At 39.0% G+C, this 24,038-nt stretch overlaps 1 protein-coding gene and 1 pseudogene across 1 annotated transcript in view; both read left to right on the forward strand.

The window, feature by feature from the left end:
• The window catches only part of LOC148365501 (tRNA (32-2'-O)-methyltransferase regulator THADA), a 33,196-nt gene that overhangs the window by 250 nt on the left and 8,908 nt on the right, over positions 1-24,038 (forward strand). The window contains exons 2-29 of the mRNA XM_088335859.1: positions 1-156; positions 233-319; positions 396-423; positions 1,247-1,395; positions 1,477-1,599; positions 2,913-3,033; positions 5,220-5,365; positions 5,445-5,529; positions 5,602-5,738; positions 9,349-9,546; positions 9,617-10,334; positions 11,402-11,554; positions 11,846-11,955; positions 12,029-12,189; positions 13,621-13,778; positions 13,848-14,003; positions 14,084-14,232; positions 14,291-14,428; positions 14,612-14,716; positions 14,818-15,018; positions 16,854-17,004; positions 17,077-17,323; positions 17,902-18,138; positions 18,207-18,411; positions 20,890-21,078; positions 22,448-22,680; positions 22,752-22,910; positions 22,994-23,257. The exon at positions 1-156 is cut by the window's left edge and continues 16 nt beyond it. Coding sequence (XP_088191985.1) covers positions 118-156; positions 233-319; positions 396-423; positions 1,247-1,395; positions 1,477-1,599; positions 2,913-3,033; positions 5,220-5,365; positions 5,445-5,529; positions 5,602-5,738; positions 9,349-9,546; positions 9,617-10,334; positions 11,402-11,554; positions 11,846-11,955; positions 12,029-12,189; positions 13,621-13,778; positions 13,848-14,003; positions 14,084-14,232; positions 14,291-14,428; positions 14,612-14,716; positions 14,818-15,018; positions 16,854-17,004; positions 17,077-17,323; positions 17,902-18,138; positions 18,207-18,411; positions 20,890-21,078; positions 22,448-22,680; positions 22,752-22,910; positions 22,994-23,257 — 4,847 coding nt within the window. The 5' untranslated portion in view covers positions 1-117. The remainder of the gene's footprint in view (positions 157-232; positions 320-395; positions 424-1,246; positions 1,396-1,476; positions 1,600-2,912; positions 3,034-5,219; positions 5,366-5,444; positions 5,530-5,601; positions 5,739-9,348; positions 9,547-9,616; positions 10,335-11,401; positions 11,555-11,845; positions 11,956-12,028; positions 12,190-13,620; positions 13,779-13,847; positions 14,004-14,083; positions 14,233-14,290; positions 14,429-14,611; positions 14,717-14,817; positions 15,019-16,853; positions 17,005-17,076; positions 17,324-17,901; positions 18,139-18,206; positions 18,412-20,889; positions 21,079-22,447; positions 22,681-22,751; positions 22,911-22,993; positions 23,258-24,038) is intronic.
• Positions 4,188-4,345, forward strand: LOC148365502 (U2 spliceosomal RNA; annotated as a pseudogene).

Consider the following 24,038-nt stretch of genomic DNA (forward strand, 5'->3'; position numbering starts at 1 on the left):
AGCAAAGAACGCTGTTTGTAAGAGGCTGGGAAACTGTTGATAACGTTGAAGCTACATCTCCTGGAGCGGAAAAACCTTCAACTACTTGTCAAACTTCTTATTTCTTTGCAGCTACAGATGGTGCACATATCCACAGCCTGCAGAAAGTTGGACCAGGTTTCCTCTTGTTGTATGCAAAGTGATTTACTTCCGAACTTAATCTCATGTCTCGAATGTATATGTTTGTATGCAGATGTTGCAGCATCTGGCGAGTTTGGATTATCAGATGGTTTTTGGAGAAACATTCGTCTGCTTAGGCTCCACAGTTCACGATGAGCCGGTACATGGGAATATTTTATGTTGAAAACCTTTTAATCGCTGCAGCAAGATATAATGTTTGTCTTTTCATTGTTCAGGTATTCACTCACGAAGATCTTCTGAGAGGTTTGTGGCGTTATCCATCCATCCATTATTTGCACTGCTTATCCTCATTAGGGTCGCGGGTGTGCTGGAGTCTATTGCAGCCATCTTCGGGTAGTGGGCAGGGGACCAATAACTCACTCGCTCATTCAGACCAAGGGACAATTTGGACCGGCCAATTCACATGACATGCATGTTTTTGGAATGTGGGAGGAAACCGGTGTGCCAGGAGGTAACCCACGCAAGCATGGGAAGAACATGCAAACTCCGCAAAGAAAGGCTGGTAGCGATCCCATGACTTTAGAACTGTGCCACGGACACGATAACCACTTAACCGCTGCGCTGCCCTGTGTTATGTTATAATTAATTTTATAATTTAGATTTTTTTTTGGTGACCTGTTTTTATTTTAACCAATAGAGGTTTTTTTTAATGTGTTATCATGCTCAGTTGAAAACGATAACACTTTTAATAGTATAGTTCCCATAAAGTATACAGTAGGTTTTATACATTATATACTTTCATAAACAGCATTAGAAAAAGAGATCTGAAAAATATATGCAGAAACTGTGCTAAACAATTAAGTATTTTCACATCTTCCCAGTGATTTTACATAATACTGCGGGTGGTTACTAATATAGTGTTTGTAGTCACGAGACACTGCTTTTATTTTTGCATCCAATAAGTTGATTTTTTAATTGACACTCAAAATAAGGAAATCACATATCAATGAGATTGTGAGTTTGGAAAGACAACTGGAGAGGTCCGTGCAAAACCACCAAGAGACAGACTGGTTGATACCATACAATTCTTCAGCAATGTTTTTTTTTCTTTTATTTGTACTTTTAGCTTGCATGTTCCTGGAAGTTAGTGCTGTGGGCCGTGATGTGTGGCGAGACCTATGGCCTTCCTTTTTAGGAAAACTGGACAAGTTCTTCCCATTGATTTTGAAAGAGAAGTCCCTGCGAGATGGACAGATGTGTTACCTTGCTGTGAAGGTTTGTCTGCGTTTGGAAATGTGTCAAAACCTCAAGATCTCTATATATGATCATTTTCTCTTCAAAATGTGATCCCTGCAGATTTGCCTCCAAATATTCCAGCTCTTGTCTAAAGAAGTGTCTATTGCAATATGGGACAAAAACGAGAGGAACCCAACCATGACCAACATCCTGCTAGCTCTCACAGAAATAATTTTTGGAGAGGTTTGTTATCAAGATTTGTGTAAAATGTTTAAAGTCAACATGTTGCAAATGTCTTCTATGTTGAGGCATCTACAACTTTACTGACATAAGTAAAGGTCTATTAGTTTATAGTTTTATAGTTTAAATGATTGCCTTTGTACTCTTTAGTATTGGAGAACTTGAATTGGATCTCTTTTGGTCAGCGTTTTTTAACCAGTGTGCCGTAAGCCCTTGTCTACTGTGCAGCATTAAGTTGGCCGATTCTTTTTTTATTATTTAAGAAAATCATGCCAATTCTGGGCAGCACGGCGGCGCAGTGGTTAGCGCGTGTGCGGCACAGTTCTAAGGTCTTGGGAACCTCCTGTGTAGGTTCAAATCCAGCTACCGGACTTCTTGTGCGGAGTTTGTATGTTCTCCCCGTGCTTGCGTGGGTTTCCTCCGGGCACTCCGGTTTCCTCCCACATTCCAAAGACATGCATTTCAGGCGAATTGGCCGGTCCAAATTGTCTCTAGGTGTGAATGAACGAGCGAGTTGTCTGTCCCTATGTGCCCTGCGATTGGCTGGCAACCAGTTCAGGGTGTCCCCTGCCCACTGCCCGATGATTGCTGGGATGGGCTCCTGCAGCCCCGCGACCCTACTGAGGATAAGCGGTGCAGCTGATGAGATGAGATAAGATGCCAATTCTTTCTCCTGCAATCTGTGAATTACTTTTTTATTTTTACTTTTTATTTTGAAATCACTCAAGTGGCTTTTTATTTTTATTTTTTGTTAAACTTTACCTAAATATGCAAACTTCACTCTTAGATTTCATATTTATTATAGAGAGGAGGTGCTCTTTTTTTAATTTGGTATTTTTGGTATTGCCTCAACAGCGCGTCCACGATTTTTATTTCTGTAAAATTACACCAGGATGGGTTATCTCAATGTTGATTAATGGGAGGCAGCAAATAATAATCTAGTGGGTGCTTTGCAAGTGCCATCTTGCTTTGGTGACAAGCAGTGGGCATATTTAAAATGGCAAGTCCTTGTGTCTCTTGTGCTTAACTTAGCATTATCTCGCGAGCAACATAAAATGATGTGACTGGCCACATTAGGCCCACGTGCCATGAACTTGACACATGTAAACTAGAGGATCCTTTGTGCTCATATTAAGTCTCGTTATTTGTTGTTTTTCTAGAAAAATAAGATAAATATATAGTAATATATACAGTATCGCTCAAAAAGAAAAGGTTAAAAAAAAATCTCTAGCTTATGAACTGCAAATGGATGAACCTGTCCTTTTGATGTTGGTTGCATATTTTTGTTGTTCTATCTATTCCTTTTTATCCTGCAGGGTGGCAACAGAGACACGTGTCTTTTGGCTGGCACTGCCGTGGCCATGCTCGTCAACACTGCATCAGAAAGCAGTGCAAGTGCAGCCGCTGCATGGGGACTTCTTCAAGGCTCTCATTCGGGTATACTGCAGTTTCACCTCTGGGAATTCTAATACTGTTTGGGAATGTACTTCTCTTTAATATACCGTATTTCCCGCACTATAAGGCTTACCCCCCAGAATAGTATTTTGTGGTATTATTTAATACATATGGCACATTAGACTATAAGGCACATGGAATTAAAACCATTGCAAAGGCTAGAGTTGCATAAAAATAAAAAAGTGCCGTAATTGATTGATCAGTCAGAATATATCACTGATTGATTTTGCATACAATTTCATGACATTGTATGAAACAGGAATTCAACCCAAACCACAGCGTTGAGTTGCTGAATAGTACCCACTAGACCACGAGGGATTCCGATGACACATGAAAAGGCATTCACTTCAATCTCCTCTTCACACTTTTTTAGGCAAGATACCAAATCTCTGATGTTATTATTAGGCCGGGCCGTTAGAATATGAGCAGACATTAAACTACTCCGCGGTACAGCCGAGTCGCAAAGTTTCTATGAAGCGCTCGAGATTCTGAACAGAATAATGAGAAAGGCAGTGTGGGAAGTAATTTGGTCGTCACGAACGGAACAGAAAGAATGTAATTGTGGGAAATTGACTTTGTTGCTTATTGGACGAGCGCAAATGAGATTTCATGGGATGCCAGCTCCTTATTTGGACTTGCCGTTCTTTGTTTTGACTTTTGCTTAATTGTGGCTATCATGTTGCTGTTCTTTGATTTCAACGCCCTTAAGGGATGATTTTTTTTTGTAACCTTGAAGATTTAATCAAAAGAGGTGGGCTCAGAGGAAGGCTTTAGGAAGGAATTATGTTTTTTTCTTATCTAAGAGCTCTGCTCTCAGCCCTCCTTGCAAGTTCTAATTCCATTAATGTCTTCTCGCCTTATTTTGATTGTCTACTAAAGTTTAAACATATTAGAAGTAATTTAGTCCTTCTGAAAGATATAGATAAACACAGGGCTGCATGTATGTATTTAAAATATCAGTCACTTCCAATGGTTAGTTTTAGCTGTGGAAACGTGAAACAACATTCTCTCTACTCCAACATATCTGGTACTGTGACTAAAAATAGTGTGATGATGAAATAAGACCTAATGCTTTTTCATGTGTTGTCTGTGCCTCTAGTGATCTTGTGGCTAGGATCCGTTGTTCTACAAAATGTATATATTATATACGTTTTGTAGAATAAGTGTCACCAGGCTGGCTTGTTCGCAGCCATGATCATTGATTTTTGCAATCCGGAGATGGAATAAGAGCTTGCTCTGTCCACTCCACGCATCGGCCCGGTATTGCAGTACCTCCGGGAACGGTGCATTTGCAATGATCGCAGCAAGGCTTTAAGGCTAGGACCTTAGCTTGGCCTTTTGGCTGAGAGTAAGAGTCCCGGCTCCTAGGCTTTGCAGCGTATTATGAACTGACCGATAACGGATAATGGATAATGAATAAAGAAGACAGAACAATAACCCTTAAAAAAATCCCCCCCCCCCCCCTTTCTGCTGCAATCCGGGTTGGATTCCTATTGCATTTAATGTTATGAAATTGCAAACAACCAACCGAGTGGTTACTATTCGGTTCGGTACTTTTACTTTTACCATTGTTATCCGGTTCGATCCCCATTACCACTAATCTTATGCAATGTCTGCAAAAAAATGTACTGACTGATTGATAATTTTTTTCCCGCGTTGTATATTTATTATTATTGACCAGCTCGGTAGCCTAGATGGTAGGGCGCCCGCTACGAGACTGGGAGGTCACTGGTTCAAGCCTCGACCAAGTCATACCTAAGACTTACAACATTGGTACTCATTGCCTCCCTGCTTGGCGCTCGGCATCAATGGTTGGAATTGGGGGGTTTGGTAATACATCACATGAGGTCATCCCCCTTCCAGGATGACCAGGCTGCAATGGATGTTGCAATGACAAATAATACACAGATATTGTCAACATTAAATATAGGTTATTCATATGCTATAGAATAGAAGTGTGTTTTAAGCATAGATTTAATCATTTCCACTGAAGTTGCAGATCGAATCTCAGGGGGAAGAGCATTCCACTATTATAAGGCGAATATTTAAATTTCGAGCCAACTTGGGGTTTCGGGGTGCACCTTACAATAAGGATAATATAGTAAATCAGAACGTGAAATTGCACACGTGAATAGGGTTGCTCAAAGGTTTCTAATCGTATTTTTCAGAGCCGTGGTGCCTGAATGTCGGAGCGCTTCAGGTCCTGTGTTGCCCTATCACGGTGGGTGGGTTAGGTCAGCTAGCAATGAGCAGAGGCCTCCTGACATGCTGTCCACCTCACGTATTGCTCAGTTCCTGTGCCAAAGGCGGCGAGGTAAATAATTATCTCAGCTTAAATGTTATTAATTGACAATGTTGACCCGGATTTGCTAATGACTTTGTTCTTTATGCAGGGAATATTACTGATGGATGCTCTCTATCCTCTACTTTATGATTTGTGTGAGCAGAAGCCAAATAACCATTACCTTGCCTTTGAGGGTGAGTCATATCACGTCCTATTTTTCTTATGCCTTCATGCAAATGTCAGCTGTTTAAAACATCTGTTTGCAGTGCTCACACTCTGGTTAAGGAAGGTCAAAGAATGTGTGCCAGATATTTGGAAGATAACAGGGGGCCGTATGCTACCTGATGGTAGCAAACTCCAGCAACAACTCGCTTCCATTATTTGGACCAGTGCTGAAAGTCCAGTGAGTTCACTTACTTATTTTTGTGAACTTATTTTACCTCATTTATAGTGTCTGTAATTCAGTGATGTGCATTTTTTTAAATTAATGAATTTATTCATTTTTATACTGATCGCATAATTATAGTTCTCTAATTTATATGTGCTTGAAATGATTACTTGTTAGGCCAAACTTCCGCAAAAAAATGTACCTTTCACCTTTTTTTCCCACACAGCGTTAACGTGTACTGCAACAAAATTCAGATAATACTGTATATATTTTAAGCATATGCATTGTTTTCTGATAGATTTATTTTACTAATCAAGATATTTATCAAATGAAGGACAGCACAGCGGAGCAGTGGTTAGCGCGTGTGTGGCACAGTTCTGAGGTCAGGAGATCGAACCTTCCTGTGCGGAGTTTGCATGTTCTCCCCATGCTTGCGTGGGTTTCCCCGGGTGCTCCAGTTTCCTTCCACGTTCCAAAAACATGCATGTCAGGTCAATTGGCCGGTCCAAATTGTCCCTAGGTGTGAATGAGTAAGGAAGTTGTCAGTCTCTGTCTCTTTGTACCCTGCAACCAGTTCAGGGTGTCCCCTGCCCACTGACCGAAGATAGCTGGGATGGGCTCCAGCACCCCCGGGACCCTACTGAGGATAAGCGGTGCAGATAATGGATAGATGAATGGATATTTATTAAATGTCATGCTTAAAAGTATTACTTTTAAGTGTTTTTAATGATATTATTAATATTAATGAACCAAAAAGGGGTCTAATATATGACTTTGCTTTAATTCAAATTTTATAAAAACTATTATCAAACAAACAACAAATTAATTGTGTATGTAAATGTCTGCATGCATATTTACTGCATGCATATTTATTCATGAAAAAAATAGGAGAAAAAGTGGTTATCTTTTATCTTCATGCATTGCCGAGATATCGGCTCCAGACAACCAAATCGATCTTTTTTTTTCTTCTCCTGGCCTTGTAACAAATTACCTGCCGCTGCTGTAGGGTTTCTTCATTGCATCATTTGTTGACTCTAGAATACAGATATTATAGAGGTAACTTTTCACATCTGGTATGACTATAGAAGATACTTGCTCTTTGTGTACTACTATGTTAATATACAGTGCATCCGGAAACTATTCACAACGCTTCACTTTTTCCACATTTTGTTATGTTACAGTCTCATTCCAAATTGTATTAATATAATCTCTTATCTCAAAATTCTACACAAAATACTCCATTATGACAATGTGAAAAAGTTTTTTTTTTAACTTTTTTTGAATTTATTAAAAATAGAAAACTAAGAAATCACATTTACATAAGTATTCACAGCTTTTGCTTAATACTTTGTTGATCCACCTTTGGCAGCAAATACAGCCTCAAGTCTTTTTGAATATGATCCCACAGGTTTAGCACACCTATCTTTGGGCAGTTTTGCCCATTCTTCTTTGCAATAAGTCTCAAGCTCAATTAGGTTGGATGGGAGACGTTTGTGCACAGCCATTTTCAGATCTCTCCAGAGATGTTCGATCGGATTCAAGTCTGGACTCTGGCTGGGCCACTCCAGGACATTCACGGAGTGGTTCTGAAGCCAATCTTTTGAGATCCTGGCAGTGTGCTTTGGGTCGTTGTCCTGCTGAAAAATGAACCTTCACCCCCGGCCTGAGGTCAAGAGCGTTCTGGAGCAGGTTTTGATCCAGGATATCTCTATATATTGCTGCATTCATTTTTCCTTCTATCCTGACTAGTCTGCCAGTTCCTGCTGCTGAAAAACATCCCCACAGCATGATGCTGCCACCACCATGCTTCACTGTAGGGATGGTATTGGCCTGGTGATGAGCGGTGCCTGGTTTCCTCCAAACATGGCGCCTGGCATTCACACCAAAGAGTTCAATCTTTGTCTCATCAGACCAGATAATTTTGTTTCTCATGGTCTGAGGGTCATTCAGGTGCTTTTTGGCAAATTCCAGTCGGGCTTCCATGTTCCTTTTACCAAGAAGTGGCTTTCACCTGGCCACTCTACCATACAGGCCTGATTGGTGGATTGCTGCAGAGATGGTTGTCCTTCTGCAAGGCTCTCCTCTCTCCACAGAGGAACGCTGGAGCTCTGACAGAGTGACCATCGGGTTCTTGGTCACCTCCCTGACTAAGGTCCTTCTTCCCCGATCGCTCAGTTTAGAAGGCCGGCCAGCTCTAGGAAGAGTCCTGTTGGTTCCAAATGTCTTCAATTTACGAATAATGGAGGCCACTGCGCTCATTGGGACCTTCAAAGCAGCAGAATTTTTTCTGTATCCTTCACCAGATTTGTGCCTCAAGACAATCCTGTCTCGCAGGTCTACAGACAGTTCTTTTGACTTCATGCTTGGTGTTTGTGCTCCGACATGCACACTCAACTGTGGGACCTTGTATAGACAGGTGTCTGCCTTTCCAAATCATGTCCAATTAACTAAATTTACTGCAGGTGGACTCCAATTAAGCTGTAGAAAGATCTCAAGGATGATCAGTGGAAAAAAGATGCACCTGAGCTCAATTTTGAGCTTCATAGCAAATGCTGTGAATACTTTTGTAAATGTGATTTCTTAGTTTTCTATTTTTAATAAATTCAAAAAAAGTTAAAAAAAACAACACTTTTTCACATTGTCATAATGGAGGATTTTGTGTAGAATTTTGAGATAAGAGATTAAATTAATACAATTTGGAATGAGGCTGTAACATAACAAAATGTGGAAAAAGTGAAGCGCTGTGAATACTTTCCGGATGCACTGTATTCATGGGGCGCACTGTACTATAAGGGACATGGAATTATAACTACAGTTAGGGCTAACTGTGTTTATTTGTTGCACAGTCTATACACTTAATGACAAATATTAGTGCAATGAATAATCAGTCGAAAAATGTTGCTGACCAATATAGCAAAACATTGTACGCACCGGGAATCTAACCCAAGTTGCTGCGGTTGAGAGTGCTGAAGCTTAATCACTAGACCACAAGTGATAAAGATGACCTTTTTAAAGGCATTAGATTTTATCTCATTATTACACTATTTTTAACCATGGTGCCGGAAACGAGGACGCAGAAAACAGAAATTTCCTCCTGAAAAATATATATAAACGCGAAAAACCACTACAAGGGAAACAACTCTTTTAAGGTATCTGATGGTGAATCTGACTTTTCATTTATTTGTATCATTCAGGACAAAATTTATGTTATCTTCATTCTCTAACATCCATTTCTGGCACAATAAGTAAAAATGGTACGATGATGAGATAAAATAATAATAATAATAATAATATACCTTTTCCTATGTCATCTATATTATTGGTGGTCTAATGGTTAAGTGTCTCACTGCCCAGCCCTGTGTTTAATACCCGTTGCATATAATGTGTTTTGATGTCGGTCAGCGATGTTTATCCATTGATCAATCATTGCATTAATATGATAGTATGATGTAATTGCTCGTATAGTAAAGCACATCTAAGAATACTTAATGCATTTGCAATCTTATGCACCGTATTTCGCAGTATATAAGGTGTACTTTCAAACATCTGGCAAATTTGTGTTTTTTTAGGTTTGACTTGTAGTCCAAAAAATACAGTACATTTTTGATCAACCCTCTTGTCTTAGGTGGAAGGTGTGTCCGACCTTGCCCGTGTTAGTTTTACGTTGTTTTTGGACATCTATGACATGGAATGCGAGAAGTTTGGTGACAATACAAGGCTTCTGTATTTGAAACTTCTGCATCGAATTATCCACCTCCCGTGGGAATCCAAAGCCAAGTATCATCGGCTCTGTGCTCTACTTCCCTATTTGGGGACCGATAAGGTGGTTTTGGAATCTTTTTGCTGTTAAAATGTTGAGCTGCGTTCTAAGGGACTCTCTTTTGATCAAACAGGTGCTGGAGCACTATGGTGAAATTGCAAATCACCTCTTGAAGTGCATGTCTACAGATCACCTATCTCCATGTGGGTCAGAACTTTACAATATTTTGATGCGGCAGCTGAGAAGAGACCTTTGCCATGACGCCACAAAGTCTGTTACAGAGTCCGAACTGGGGAATAAGTGGGCAGAACGTTGGCTTCCCGTCCTTCTTGAGGCACTGACCTCACATGTAGTTGTTCTTCAAAGTAACAGCTCATCACACCTTCTCCCCTGCACCCTACAAGTGTTCCCTTCTGCAGTGGAGCCTCTGCTGTCCTCCCTGGACCCGTTTTCACCGGGCCACCTCTGTGCTTGGGCCTTCATCATGAGTAGCTATCGGGCCGTGACTGGGAGTTCTCCTTGGGCTCTGCAAGGAAACTCCTCATTGAAAAATCTCCAACTAGCCTTGGGCTCTGCAGATGACAAAGTCCGTCTTGCTGCTTTGAATATACTGTGCTGCAGCCCCAAAACCAAGGAGTCTCCAACACCAGAAGAACTTTCGATAATGAAAACCTTCATTCCACAAAACTTAAACTCTGAGTCTTCGCTATTTCGACAACATTTTCAAGCAGCGGTGAGGAGATTTTTGGTTCGGATCAGAGATGGCTGCTTGGCCCATATCAAACAATTAAAGGATAAGGTGGATACAAACCAGCTGGAAAGCTTACAGGAAATACTTGATTTGGGAATAGGTGAGATGTTTCCCCATCAAAATCTACTGAATTTACTCAAGCTTTTTCATCTTCCTGATATCCGTTTCTCATTTAGGCAAGCATCATGGTAACACTACAGTTTTTTTTCTCATGCTAACCGAATGGCAGATACTCTATTTGCCAGTTAAGTTATTGAATCGCTTAAAAAAGTGAAAACACAAATAATCACAGGGTCCGTCACATCATGTTTACCTGAGCATTTACTCCTGAAGATTTTAGTGTCAAGTGAAGATTAGGACATTGAAGGAAATGACCATAAAATGTATTTAGATACAAATTACCCTTATAATTAACTTGATTACATTACTGCTTTCTACAAAAGTACCTTAGATACTTTACCTATTTCATAATTCTAAACGTAAAAATGTTTTCTTCCTTTGGCTGATAACTCACTTATTTAAAATATTTTTAAGTAGATTTTTTTTCAGTTTATTATACTTTTCTTTACTCAATGCTTGCTACCTTTTGCAAAACAATAAAGTGAAAACATGACATAAAAAAGAGACGAAAACATTTGAAATAAATCAACTAAAAATGATTAATCAATTATTAATATGAAAATTATGCCCAAATAATCAAAAATATCTGCCAACAAAACTTTTTTTTAAAGATTAATAATTTATTGTATTGTTACAATATTCTAACAGCATATGAATTTTGAGCACCAGATGATATCCTTTTTTATTTACAAAAGAAATTGAGAGATTTTTATTTTTTAAATCTAAAAATCCATTTATCGTTTAAACACAAGTTACATTACAAGTTTCAAATTGTAATTGAAATAGCACCCTTTTGTCACTTAATTGGAAGTAAAGTAATTTAATAATAAACTTTATTTACTTTAAAGATAAGCTTTTTTAAAAAAAACTTGTTTTATGATAAATGAAAAAACAAGATGCTTGAGTAGACCAAATATTTTTAACCATTATTTTTTATGTGATTAATCTTGCTTATTGATTTGACAGGATAGTTGAATAAAGACTCTTTCTGTTCCCTGAGCATGACCCTCGAGGCAATTATTACGTTTTTGTTTCTATTGGTTATAGGTTTTGTGGACTGGTTGAGCCAAACAGTTTTCTGCAATTTGACACCTGATCACAGTTACCAAAGGAAAAAAACAGTATTACTGTTGCTGTCTGCACTGCTAGAGACCTGCACTGACACATGGAGCCCCGACAAGAAAAAGGGACAGCCGCCCAGTTAGTACTCATGCACAAATAATTCAAGTGACAATACAAATTTTAGTTGAAGGTGTGCTATGGTTAAGAGTTTTAAGGACAATAAATATATGATAATATTAATGCTGTGTCAATTTTATCACAAACAGGAAATACTAATGTTGAAATTGTTTTGAAAAAAAAGGTATCACACAAACCCAGAACTAAATGCATTCAATTATATATTGCTTTATGTCTATATAATCAACGGTTATGCTTCTGTTTCAGTATTTTTAAGTGCTTTTACCTCTTGATTATTATTTTTTTCTCCAGTAAATATGGGCTCACTATATAGCCACGCTAAGTTGCGTAGACAGTGGGACTTTTTCTCCAGGGAGAAACTGCTGACTCTTATCTGCTGTTTGGAAGACTCCACAAATGAGGTTGACATGCTTCATTTGCATTTGTCATATGTCTATCATCTCAAGCAAAGAAATAAAATGTCTTATTTTTCAGATTCGCGAGCTTGCAGCAGGATTACTGGTGGAATTCTTCCCTTCCGTTCTTCCGATCGACGTTGCCGCGGCTTTGCTTGTGCGTACCAAGAGCCTTCTTCGTAGCCCTCGAGTCCAGCAGGCGCAAATGGGTGCCCTGATGATGAAAGTTCTTCATCACAAGTAAATCAAGTGCTTTATTCTGTAGACATGCTCCATAGAATGGCATCTGCCATGTAGCTCTTTCCTCAGAATGAGTACTGTCAATTCCAGACTACAGTACGCACCTAATAAATAGCCCAAATTTAAGAATGAAACTCAATTTTGTCTTCGTACAAGTGACCCTGGATTTTTTAAACCCGACGCGTAACTTGATCCAACCCTGCGGAGAAATTGTCATCTGCGCATTTGGCTGCAGTTTGCCTCGCTACCTGACATTGTTTTTAGTTGCCTCTTTTGAAGATTTGCTCCAAGTTTTTATGTTACATACTTTTAGATCATGTGACCATTCAAGATGGTAAATAAAAAGACGAGCACGTATTTACTGTTGCGTTGAAAGAAAACACAAATGTGGGCTGCGTCACATAAAATATGAGCCCCATATTTATAGACGACAGTGCCAGGGCAAATATTCTGTGGAGAATAGTGACAGATTCCAACACAGACGTGTCCGAACTGAATTCCATTCCCTTAGCGTTCCTCAAGGACAAAAGGATACTTCAGCAATTATGATATAGAAGGTGAAATGTGTTTTTGCTAGATACCTATCACTGCTGTTCAATTCAGGTGTATAAATTGAGGACTCAATTAGCGGGTTGAAAAGTTTAGATATCCCAAGTGTGTTATATTGAATTGAATTGAATTAAATTTTTGTCATTGACATAACATACTAAACATTGTATGAAACTACATTAGACATGGCTCTCCAGGGTAAACATGTATTAAATACTTTAAATAAAAATTAAAAAAAAGATAAAATCATATCAGGATGAAAGGCAGAAAAAATATTTACAACGCAGTGCTTAGAGACTGGTCTAAGTTATAATAATAGTGCACTGTTTGTCAATAAAAAGAATCGTACTTCGCAACAATAGAACAATAGAAATAAGTGCAATTACATTTAGCAGCAACAAAATCCCTAAGATAAGTCACCTGATATATATTTTCACTGTTTGTACATTAATATTTTCATTGCAACAAAAAATACGCCCAAAATAAGTCGCAATATATTTTTTCACAGTTTTGTGCGCTCGTTTAGTTCAGTGATGGCCCCAGTATCCAATAGGATCCAATAAAGTACTGTTAAACCTCCCACTTCGCTCCTAATATGTATTATATGAATGATGTTGGCAAAACATTAACTCACACTTCTCTAAAAAGGTGTCATAAATGTTTCGAGACGTTACGGCAATATTTTGTATTTTGAGCGCATGCGTTGAGGAGGAAAAGTTCAGCTCGCCGTTATCATCTGTGCTGCCACAGAAAACAGAAGAGAATAAGACACACTTTGTTTAAATCTGCAGTGTTTAAAATGTAGCAAAAAGTAGCAGCATGTAGTCAGGAACTTACGGTAATTGATTGGTAGTCACCATTACTTTTTTTTTTTTATTATAGATGGGAAAGCCTACCTGAATGCAAACTAAACAACGGCAGTGGTGTTTTGGGTATCAAGGCCTCCAGCCTTGTTATATTCCTTCTCAAGGAGCTTGAGGAGCAATATCTCACAGCCAAGGCTGATGTGATGCTTGCTGCTAAGACCAAACCTATGCACGGTGAGTTAGATCCAAAAATAAGACATCGTTGAGTTTTATTTATTTTAACAGTCATCATTTTGGTTTCAGGTGTTCTTATCGCCCTGCAAAAGTGTTTGTTGGAGGGTACCTGCAGCATACGTGATTTACTTGGTCCTAAGCTGACCAATGATTTACTGAGCCTGCTCAAGAACATTTCGCTGATCTTGCTGGGCGTACTGCATGGACAGCAAAATACTCAAATTGGTAAAGCATTGTTCCAAATTTTGGGTTAAATTTCCCCCCCAAAAAGCAAACTACAACATTTAAAATGATTGATCCTTTAGATGCACCCCCTTCTTTCTGTGATATGGGGAAAGCCATCAGCTCTTTGATAGCTCAATCGTCTGGATACGTCCAGGAAGATGGAGAAGAGTGTGTGTTATTATCTGAAGAATACAGGCTTGTTCTCACTTGCTGCTGGGTTTCATTAAAGGTACCAAACTTATGGTGCTTAGATACTTTGATTGCTCATTCATATTATTTCTCATCAGGAAACAGGGATCCTTTTAGGTTCTCTTGTGGCGAAAATTCTGTCAGAATCAAAGCCGGACTTGGGCATTCTAACGACACAACACCTCGAAACGGCGTCAGATATTTTTAAAAATATTCTTCTTACATGCCGTCACTGGGTATGTTCAAAACATCAGTCCTGATTTTATTTTTATGAAATGCAAATATTTGTTATTCTGACAGTCACCCCTCTTTTTAGTGTCTTGCTTTGCATTTAGATATGTGAAATATGCCTCACACAAAGATGGACACTCACTAAATTCCAACGTCATTGTAACGTACTAAACCTCTTTCCTCACTAGGGGGCAGTAGAGGGCTGTTGTGTGGGCTTCACCAGATTCTGTTCTGCTCTACTTAGCAGTAGTCATCCTGAACTTAAGGATATACCTTCTTACATGCTCCAACAAGTAAATTGTTAAATTCTTAATTAATCCCATGTAAACTGTATGTAAATGTGGAAGATGATTGCTTACACTTTCTGTCTGCCCTGCTTCTCTCACATCGCCAGGCATTAAAGGTTGTGCAGTCTCCTCGTTGTACATCTGTAACCCGGCGGGCTGCAGGCTTACCAATGCTCATCCTCTGCATCCTTTCTGCAGAAGAGGCCACCAAAACACGGCCACTCTTAGTACATAGCATTAAAACCTTACTGGACACAGCTAGAATCCAACTTGCTGAGAACTGGGACCAGACATTGGATCTACCACAGGTGAGCGCAATGACACGAAACAATAATGACGATAAAAGACAAATAGTTTGTCGATCTGAATGTGTATAGGTGTGCTTAACAAAGTAAATATTTACAGTTACTAGTTACTTCATTTGAAAAGTAATTGCGTTACCAGCCAGATTACTGACACCCAAAAGTAGCGCGTTACTCTGACAATAACAATCTAGTTACAAATTATCTTATACACTCACATACAAATGACTTGAAAATAGCCACATAAGATACTTAAAAGAAAATGTGTACAGCAATCTGTGGAAGTGATGAACCCGATATATTTCTTGGCTTGTGCAATCTTGAGAGTTTCCAAACTAGCAGATGAGACACCCCATGTCTATTTTGTCTTTTGTCTTCAGACAACTCAATATTTCCTTTTCTATTTCTGGGTAATGTCCCAGACGTTTTCTTTTTTTTCCAGACATGGGGTTTTGCAAAAACAATTCAGCACTCTTTTACCGTAAATTCTGTGTTCACGTTTGCCTCGTTGCTTTTGTTGTTCCTGTATAAGCCACGGCCCATCCGCGACTGGTGACACAATCAAATTTGTGCTTTGGAACTGACCCTCTGATTTTAATATTGTATTTTATAGTTGTCAGCTTGGGTGAGAGTATGTACGGTAGGATAATTATCAGAATATCAGCAGGGACAAATTACCCGTCTGCGTACTCTGCTTGAGACGGCATCACCGTAACTGTATTCAATTGTATTCTTTAGGTACTTTTAAACATCTCAGCCTTGCAATGTTCCTGTTTTTAGCATTGTATTGCTAGCGGAATGAGGGCCGTGTATTACTTAGTTCGCGAAAAAAGGAACCATCATTAAATTGTATGCATCGTAATTCATGTTCTGCTTTTAAAAAGTAGCGGAATAATGCACCATGTTGTAACAACAATTGAGTTACAAAATGTTATCAGTTACACAAGTGTCGGTGAACGTTTTTGACAAAAAGAGACATATAAGAAAAATATTTAGATTTTTGGGGACTGGGGAGTTGTTTATTAGAGCCACACCATATATTTTGAGACAAAACTCAACAAAACCACTAAACCTGATCTCCAGATATAAGTTTATTCTTCATCACATTTGATTTAACTGTGTAGAATTTGATGATTTGCTTAAAACTGTGAAATAATGAAAGAGCCAGCGTCCTATATAAATACACCAGTTAAAATTTGTCTCAATCCTACACTTACTTAATGATCATGTCTCAAAATTCTGCAAATGAGGATCCTGACGTATTTACCTCCTGCATAGATGGTGCAGGGCGAGAGACATAAGGGAGTACTTTGGGGGAGCTCTTGGTATAGCTCGACCCATTCCTATTGCTCTAGGTCTTTGTAGAACTTTCTGGGTAGTTATGTGACTTTTCATCATACGGTGTCTCAATAATGAACATATATTATTTAATGAGCTTTCAAATAAAGGATTCCTTTTCAATGTACAGCCGAAACAAGTTTTTTTTTATTTTTGTGTGTGTGACACCTTGACTTTAAATTGTAGTTAAAAATGTGCCCTGTATACTGGACGGTACTTTCATTAATTTCATCCTCGGTTCGGCTTCGTCTGCACTGCATACAGCTTCGCCGATGCAAATTTCGAACGATATGGAGAAAATCTTTGTGGAGTAAATTTGGTCTCCGAGCCATACTTACTCATGAAAAGAGCCATTTATGGCTCGCAAGACCTTAGGTACCTGACCCCCGAGTTACACGTTACCGTACATGTTACTGAGATAAGTAATTGCACTCTGGGAATGCGTTCCTTTGTAACCTGTTACTACCATCACCAATATTGAAGGATTCTTTTGTACATCACAGGTTTGTGCAGTTCATACGCTGCAGGCTCTAGTACGTGGTTCAGGACTAAGCGTCGCCATTCTTCAGTTTGCGCCCAGTGTAGCTATTTTGGCTCTCTCTCTGCTCAGCTCTCCGTGCTGGGCCATGAGGAATGCAGCGTTGCAGCTTTACAGTAGGACACAAGTGCTTTACACATCTGGATGTTGCATTCTGGATGACTGCTCATGCAAATTATGCTCACCAGGTTCTCTTTGCACTCGAATGCTTGGTCAGAGGACCTGCAGTAAGGCTGAGGCTAAACATGGCATGTCCCCCCAAGCTTTCTTCCACCACTACTCCATGCTACAACCTTTTCTCCTTAAGGAGCTTCAGGAGGCATCTCGTGACCTTCGGTGTCCACCAGAGGAAGCCAGGCTCCGCCTTCAGCCATCGCTCTATCCAATCTTGACACTTTTGTCCCAACTACAACCTGGTGTCGAAGACTCGTCTGAGTAAGTTTATATTGGCGAACAACCATTGCAGACTGGTCTGTTAAAACGTATGCATATGAAACAATTGCATCAATCAAGGTGTTGGTTTACATAGAAGATTGGATTTGGCTTCTTGGAGTGGTCAGTGCTCTGGATCTGCAGTACTTAATTTGCCCGCCAGAGGGCACAAGATACCCCACGAAAACAGATGTTTATCAATTTTGTTGGTATTTATTGGTCGTGCCTTGACATGAAACCTAGATGAAAAAATCACTTTATAAAGTAGTTTAGATTAGATTTAGATCCAAATAAATTTATTTAGATTAGATGTCACAACCCGAGCTTCTAGGGTTACCCTAAAAAGCAACTGAATTACAGGACTGATTTCTTCAATAGGTACCTTTGCTACTTTACTGATTTAATGATTTTAAAAGTAAAAATGTAGTTTTGGCTTATAAATCTCCTTATTTTAAGTGAAAACTATATTTTTCTTAGAATATTACATCGGTACTTTCTTTTACTCAATGCTAACCCCTGGGTGCATAGTAGTCATTATTTTTGTTGGTGAACCTTCGGTTTCCTCTCTTTTGATCTTTCAGAACTTTGGCGGACTTCTTGCCTCCCTTGCTCCAGCTCTCTGCCAGTCCAATTTACAGTGTAAGAACGATGGCCTCCAAGGCGCTGGTGGCCATGACTCCCCCTTCCAAGTACATAAAAATTCTCATCAATCTGACGGCCTGTTTGCCCCGTGAACCGCAGTGCTGCTCCCACAACTGGCTCCACGGGCAACTTCTGCACATTAAAGCTCTCCTACACAGAACTGTCAACAAAGACGGGTAAATCTTTATTCCTATCTCATTTGTTTGATAAAACATTTGACTTACTGGCTCGTCTGTCTTTGCAGCGCAACTTGTGAGGGGCTTGATGCTGCTGTGAGGAATGTAGAGGCATCTGAGTGGCTTGCCACAGATGCTCAGCGCTGCCACCTGGTGAGAGCGGTATATATTGACGTGGTAGAGTCCTTGAGACGATTAGGCAGCGAGGGTTTTCTTTCAAATATCTTTGATCATCTCATACGTGATCTCCGTGCACCCCAGCAGGGGCTTCAGGTGTGTGCTACTGCATTGGCAAAAATGTCTTCTTTTTTTGTATTGCAATAATGTTAACTCATTCAATGCCAGACGTTTCTCTCAAATGGGAAGAGCACAAGTGCCAGACATGTTTTATCATTTTGACTCATTTAAAGGCCTATAGAAAATATTGTTTATGTGGCTTATCAGCAAGGAACATATCAAAAGAAAGCTTAAACCCTCGTCTTTTATTAGAAAAGAATATGTTTCTAGCTTTTACCATTGTTAAATAGGAGATAGTTGAACATTGGTAAGTTTCTTGAAAATACTCGCTTCCAGGAAAACCTCTGAGAAAAAGGGCTTTTTGTGAAATGATGCATTTCAAGCAGAACTTTCACTTCATTGTGATACCTCTAATATTTAAGGAATACTTTAGATAGAATTGAGGGCCCTTTGCTTGCAAAATAACATTTTATAACATGAACAGTCAACATATGCGAGATTTGGGTGGTCAATAATCTTTTTTAACAAATAACGGATTGACCAATTAAATAAAGGAGCCGATTTTTATCATTTTTCTAAACTCGTCTAGCCTTTTTGTAGCACCGCATACGTTTTTAGATCATTTTAACTTTTGCTTCAAACATGCCAGATAACACCCCACCACCCTACATTCTCCTAATATCTGCCAGATCATTTAATCAATGGAGTTTAATTAAAACACAGAATTCTAATCAAATGTTTGACATGGTTTGATCATTTTCTAACAAATTGTACATTTGTACAAGTTCTGGTTGTGCCTGAAATCAGCGGAAGTGGAGCGAAAGAGATGGAAAAGCAGGTGGAGCTCTTCTCTGCCTGAGAGAACAATACTGTCCCAAAGTTCAGTCCTCTACATGCATGAACTTAACAATAACTTTTCTGCGCCTGATGTTTACGGTGACTTGATCACAAGATTTCGATTTTCATGAAGATCGCGTTCTCGTGGACGTGCACGAAACATCATCCCTTTGTGCCCCAAAAATGACAAAGGGACTTTCTCATCTTTTTTTAGAAAGAAAAATAGCGTTAATTGTTTGTACTTAACCGCTACTCTGAGCACACTGCTTCACTACGCCTTCTCGCCATATGGGGCCACCTATACACTTTAATCACTGGATACAGGAAGCAACACTAGAAAGTGGGGGTTTCCTCAATGTGTGGACAGAGATCTGATCAAAGCCATTCCTGCAATGTAATAATGATTTATCATACTGGAACAAATCCCAGAGGCTTTATACCGCGCCAAACTCTTTACAATAGTTTAAAAAAAAAAAACCACTTAATTTTACATTTTGGCCCTCAGGGATAACGCTTCTGAAAATGTATTTACACGTTCTGGCTTTGAATGAGTTAATGTGGTTTGGATCCCTCATTAAGAAAATGAAATGTAAATAACACTTAGTCGTAATATTCCACTTAAAAGAGTTTAGACCAGTGGTTCTCAACAAGGATTTGATCGAAACCCTAGGAGTTTGGTGAGTAAGTCTTAAGGGTTGGGTGGAGGCTCTGCCACAGAGGTCAAGACACACGGACTCATCATGGCTATATGCAATGACACGCCCTGCTTGGCCAATACTAACTGCAGGTGATCACGTGACATTGCTTGCTGCGTGTAATTTAGTGCACTCTGGAGTGATCCTATGTGTGAATGTCGTCGTAGTACTTTGTGTAATTAATTTATTCATATTTTAATCCATACTATGTGAAGCAGAAAGATAAAGCGATCGGACAAATATGTACAATATAACTTCAGAATCATTTCTGTTCCCATGGAACTGAAACAAGTCATGCACTTAGATAAGCTTGTTAAGTCTTTCCACGGATACTTCCGTGCATGAGATTATCCAGCATGCATGAGATAGCCATAGACGTTTGATGTTGATGCAGCATCAGTCAATGATGTATACTTTGATGAAAAAATTGAGATTCACCAGAACCAGGTTCAAAAGCAACTCTTCAGAACAGCAACATTCTCAATATTTTGGTGTCAGCAAATGCATAGGTATCCAGTGATTGCCAAGAAAAGCCCTGGAATTTGTTACAACGTATCTTAGCGAGAAATCCTTTTCACTGATGCAGGATATAAAAACCAAGAAAAGGAACATACCTTGCTTTAAAAATCACATGGTCAACCCACACATTTCTGAATTTGTCACATTGATTTGCACTTTTATAGTTTATTGTGAGTTCATGCAATACGTTGGTTTTGTTCTGCATGGTTCATTTTGTGCACTACTCTAAAGAACGTCTTGAATTTGGAAATAAATCATATTGTGTTTTACACAAAGGTAGGGTTCGGTGAATGCACATATGAAACTAGTGGGGTTTAGTAGCTCCAACAGGGTTAAGAACCACTGGTTAAATTTTAGACGGAAAATTGGACTCAGTGAGCATTGAAAAATACAATGCAGCGTACACTTTGTCTGCTTTCCAGTAAGCTACTAGGATACTGAAAGGCAATTTCTTTCATTTCAGCTTGGCTTGTCTTCCTTTCATCAACGAGCCGTCCAGTTACTTTGTACTGACCCCAAGTGGGCACATGACCTCACGGAAACCTTTAGAGCTGCCTGCTTTGATCTGAGGCTGGCGGTGGTCACGTGGGTCTCGGAGGAGCACGCTTCACTGAACAACCACTCGAAAGGATTGATCCAGAGTGTGCTGCAGGTGAGTTATAGGAGAAAAACTGACAAAGATTTATCATAACGTTGCTTCTTATGAGCTTTTTTAACATGACCAAAAATTGTCAAGTTAATGAGAGAAAAACTTAAACACTGAATAGATATAATCTAAGGGTCACTAAACTATAGCCCATGAGCCACATCAAGCTCACTAACAGATTTAATCCAGCCCCTGATTTGCAGAGAGAAGCATAAGAAAAAGAAAGAGCCAATTCTAGTCAAACAATAACCTTCAGTTTTTAATATGTCCACTGGATGTCACTAAAACCACATGCCACTCCACCCACTGTACCTGTACATGTTGACTGCCATTCATCAAACAGAACATTTGTGGAAACGCCCATCTCGTTGTTTTTTTATTTAAAATGTAGTTGTTTAAGACAATACGATCGCAGTCATGTGGATTTATTAGCCTGTGTCACTTCATGTACCCCCATAAAAACACATTTTTCATTGTGCTCATGGCCAACATTCAAATATCTTGCTACATTTTTCTGTATATGATTTTTTTTTAATTAATTTATAAAAATATTATATTTAATGCAATTAAACACTTCTGAAATAGCCCTATTGTATTGAGGTTTTTTAAAACAAATCATCAAATTTAGTGCATAAAAAGTAGATATTACTTTGCTATTTAATTAATTGATTTATTTGTATACTTTGTGAGTTTCAAAACCAATTGGATGAAATGATCCCTTAATATAAAAAATAGACGATGAAACAACTTGTGCAGGTAAATGCAAACAGGAAAAAATTAAATGGTTCATGTTATCTATTTTCCGCATAGAATGCATAGGTTTCGGATTTATGACTATCTAATATACCAAATAATTCAATACATCAACCAGCTATTCTAATTTTTTTTCTCTGACCCCTCTGCAAATGTTTTCAAACCAAGCGGCCCGCAACTCAAAACGTTTGCCGCCACCTGATACAACCAATGAATATATTTTTATTTTACATTTCCATTATGAGAGATGAGGCACAGCCTTAACTGCCTACCGTCACTTTTATTTTACACTAGCCACTCATTTACAGCTGCACTCTTATTTGATCTTTTCTCTATAGCTCATGAATAAAGTGTTTTGATTGTTAATAGAATATTTTTACGTTGGAACCAAGGGCATAGATTTAGCACGGACAGATGGGATGTGTTCACACCAATATCAAGAAATCATTGGTCAGTCCCCACCAATATTATGTGATCACTTAAAAAGAAATGTGCAATGTTCCCACCTGTGCCATTCCAAACCTACGCCCTTAAATGGAACCAACGAAGAGACGTGTACACACAAACGTCACATTTTTCTGCCTCATTCAGACACAAAACAAATGTAATATCTGATTTGCAGTCAAACCTGAAGGAGGCACTGTTGAGTCCCGTTGAGGAGTATCGCAGGGCCCATCTGTCAGCGTTTGTAGCAGTGATGGCCAAAGAGGATTCTGCTCTTCCACCAGTTAAACTTGAGGAGTCTGTTCTTCTGGAGTGTCTGGATTTTTTATTGAGGGACCTCAAGGATCAAAAAGGTGGTTCGGAGCTCTTGTCGAAGGCTTTGCATGCTGCAAGCCTCCTGCTTTTTCAATGGTTAGAAATTGGTTTTACGCTTTTTATTACTCCCTACTTGGTTCTGACTTAATCCTTCATAAACAAAACAGTTCTCAGATTTCTCTAATCCAACGCTGGTGTCGTGTCTTGGAGACGCATCGGTCCCCTGAGGCTGCTGAAATTCTGCGTGTATCTTGTGCTGAGGCGCTGTGTGTGGCTGGCCTTCCACTAATGAGCCATCATCTTATTCCTCCAAATGTGATGATGAAGTACTGTCAGATGATATTCACAACGTTTTAAACTCCCCATTTTTACTTCTTTGAAGCAAATGTGAACTGTGTCTCTCATGCAGACTGCTGAGCACAGGGCTGTACTTGCTCCAGGATCAAAGCCTACTGGTAAGGTCCAAAGCAGCCATCTTCATCTCCAGGTTGCATCACACCAGAAAAGGAGACCATAGGACTGTCTACCTCATGCATGTCAACGTGGCCCTGCCACTCCTCTTGGATATGTTGCTGGAGGAGTGCTGTGACACACCGGGTATACTGGAGGTGCTTCTGTGCCATGTGCCTCAATCCGACCTGAAATCTGTAATGAGGGAATTCAAAAGCGAAGGGTGAGTCACTTTTCAGTTCTAACATCGGAATACGGTTGCAACCAAACAGTTCTTTTAATAGTCAACTAGTCACCAATTTTTAAATGAATGAACCTTTATTTCGAACATCGGGAAAACAAAAACAAAACAACAAGTCAAAAAACAAACACAATGTTAACGTAACATGCCCATAAAGGAATAGGGAGAACCCTATGCTTATTTAATCCTACCCTTTCAAGTTCCTTCATAATTGAGTCTTAAAGCTATATCACCTCACAATATACATATTTACATAGGTTTTGTGGAGGCACAGTCACTCCATCATCATCATTATATCACCATCACTTCATCATCATTATCATTGCTGTGTCCAGACATTTTCAGCATACTACATATTAAGAGTATCTATTGTAATAACAATTGTCATTGGTTCTAATCCTGACAACTGTTGAAACGATTAGTCAATTACTCGCATAATATTTTTTTTCTTAAATTTAGCATCAAGTTGATTTTTAATTATGTGGAATATTATAATAAACTCAAGAAAAATTGTCACAGTGTAAAATACTCATTTATTGAGCAAACTGCAAATTCAAACAAAAACTAAACTAATTAATACATTAAAATAAAGTAAACGTTTGTTATCCTAAACCAAAAAGAGGTTCATTAGCTGCAGTAAATAAAACAACTATGCATTATGTGGAGTAAATTCAGTGGTCAACTTCAAAGTCTGTTTCAAAACAACTCAACAATCAGTTTTTAACAACTAATTTTTGTCGGGTTTTTTTCACGCATTTAATTG

Source organism: Urocampus carinirostris, chromosome 5 (assembly GCF_059441175.1).
Source record: "Urocampus carinirostris isolate Australia breed hairy pipefish chromosome 5, RoL_Ucar_1.0, whole genome shotgun sequence".
Classification (NCBI taxonomy): domain Eukaryota; kingdom Metazoa; phylum Chordata; class Actinopteri; order Syngnathiformes; family Syngnathidae; genus Urocampus; species Urocampus carinirostris.